The 1,904-nt window shown below is 43.8% G+C and overlaps 1 protein-coding gene across 2 annotated transcripts in view; it reads right to left on the bottom strand.

Annotated features, from left to right (window-relative positions):
* The window catches only part of RNF10 (ring finger protein 10), a 21,796-nt gene extending 19,940 nt beyond the window's left edge, over positions 1–1,856 (bottom strand). The window contains exon 1 of one of the 2 annotated variants that reach the window (XM_035898315.1): positions 1,354–1,856. In XM_035898315.1, the coding sequence (XP_035754208.1) occupies positions 1,354–1,390 (37 nt within the window). In that variant the 5' untranslated portion in view covers positions 1,391–1,856. The remainder of the gene's footprint in view (positions 1–1,353) is intronic. The other variant, XM_009642830.2, reaches the window with a different exon arrangement.
* Between the last annotated feature and the right edge of the window lie 48 nt (positions 1,857–1,904).

Raw genomic sequence — 1,904 nt, forward strand, 5'->3', positions numbered from 1 at the left:
CACGAAGCGGTCAGGAAGAACGACCCGGCAGCGGGGCTAGGTCTCGTCCTTTATTCTCCAAAGCGGTTCGCCCAGAGGCATCAGCAGAAAGGGAAACAGCTCGGGCTTTGGGGCAGGACACCCAGCAAAACAACAGGGGGAAAATTGTCCAAAACCAAGGTTTGGAACAGAAAGAACTAAACGCGGTCAGTTCTTAAGTGGGTACAGGTTGACCATACTAGGGTTAAGCTTGTGAACATAGAGGCCTGAGAAGACATACAGAATCAAGTATTTCTACTGAATTGTAGCAAACAACAATGAAATTCAAAAAACAACTCTATAATGCTTAAATTAAGTGAGACTTTTAAACTTTTCCTTCAACAGCAAAAGAGGAAAAAAAACACAACACAAAGAGAGATTCTAAAGGCATTTTAATTAGTCCTTAAAATAACAGTCAAAGATGTTGAGCACATCTGCTGATACCTTTCCCATTATTTTAGGGATGAGAGCTTCAAGTTCACTGGGAGAACAGCTTCCAGGTTTCTTACAAGAAAAGGAGGGGTGGAGTGCAAAAGGGCAGAGCTAATAAATAATACTTTAGGAGAAGCCTCATAAGAGGCCTTCTTTTAACTCCTGTTTGCTCCCTAATTAGGTCTCTTATTCTTAGAATTACTGACCAGATTATGAGGGTGGTTACCACAGTGTTTAGATGTTTTGGATTTGAAAAAAGAAACTTTCTAACAAAGTTAATCATCTACATTCACAGGAAAGTAAGAAATAGCACAAGCAATAGTCAAAAAAGGGGGTAAATAGCCATAAAACTTTTAAAGGCAGAACACAACCTTTTATGAGCTAGCTGTGGAAAGGAAGTTTTTTTGCTATTTTCCCCTTAACTACAATAAAAACATGCTAGCAAAATCCCTACCATTGCCCTTGAAGGCCAACGTCTGCTTCTTCAGGAAGGCTGAAGGCACCAGGCTTCGTGCTGTTAGCACGCAACTGAGTGCGGAGAAGAGAGTTTGAGAAACAGCCCGTGGCTCTAAGCACCCTTGAGAAGAACAGTAACAGGCAGACAAGGATGAAGTAACTGGTCTTGCGAGTCACAAAATTCCTTCCCACAGTGCACTGCCAGGCAGGATCAGATTTCCTGTCAAATTGCTGCAGAAGAGACCACTAGGAACTCAGTATTACTATTCAAGTGCTGTCTTTGGAGTGGTGGAAAGGACTTAAATAGAATGAATTGTGAAAGAAAGGGGAAGAACTGGAAAAGTGCATATAAGGAGTAGAAAAAAGAACATAAAAACAGCAGCCTGCAGAGAAAGTCTGACTGGATTATCTAATGTCCACAGAATTTGCTTCTCTAGAACTACTTACCCACCGATATTTTTTCCTTGATTTTTGAAGATAGCATTCAGTAGGAAGACATTATGAGCAAACACTTATTCTCTTTACATGAGCTGCAACGTCACATTCAGTGTTGCATTCCTCCAGAGACTGAATGGCACACTCCACAGCATCCTGCTGCATCTCTTCAGACACATCTGTATCCTTTACCACAACCATCTGATCACCCATGGCTACCTGCAATGAACAAAGGAAAGCCTTCAAAGCTGCTGGAGCACCGGCCTGCCAGGATCACCTGCCAAGCACTCATAGACATCATTCACATCATCACTGACAAAAGGTTTTCATTCTGCCCATCCCACACTGTGCTAAGGCCTGAGTAGCACACTCCACAGAGTCTTGCTGCATCTCTTCTGACATGTCCGCATTCTTGATCACTGCCTTTCGATCACTCATGGTTGTCTGTACTGAACAAAGAAGAAGAGAATTCAAAGTTGCAGGAGCAGCTGCCTGCCAAGCAGGCACGCAGGTGTCACCACTCACAGCCAGTTCTCGGGGCCCACGCCGCGCCCCGGGCCCCG

This window comes from Egretta garzetta, unplaced genomic scaffold, assembly GCF_000687185.1.
Source record: "Egretta garzetta isolate BGI_Z169 unplaced genomic scaffold, ASM68718v1 scaffold7, whole genome shotgun sequence".
NCBI lineage: Eukaryota > Metazoa > Chordata > Aves > Pelecaniformes > Ardeidae > Egretta > Egretta garzetta.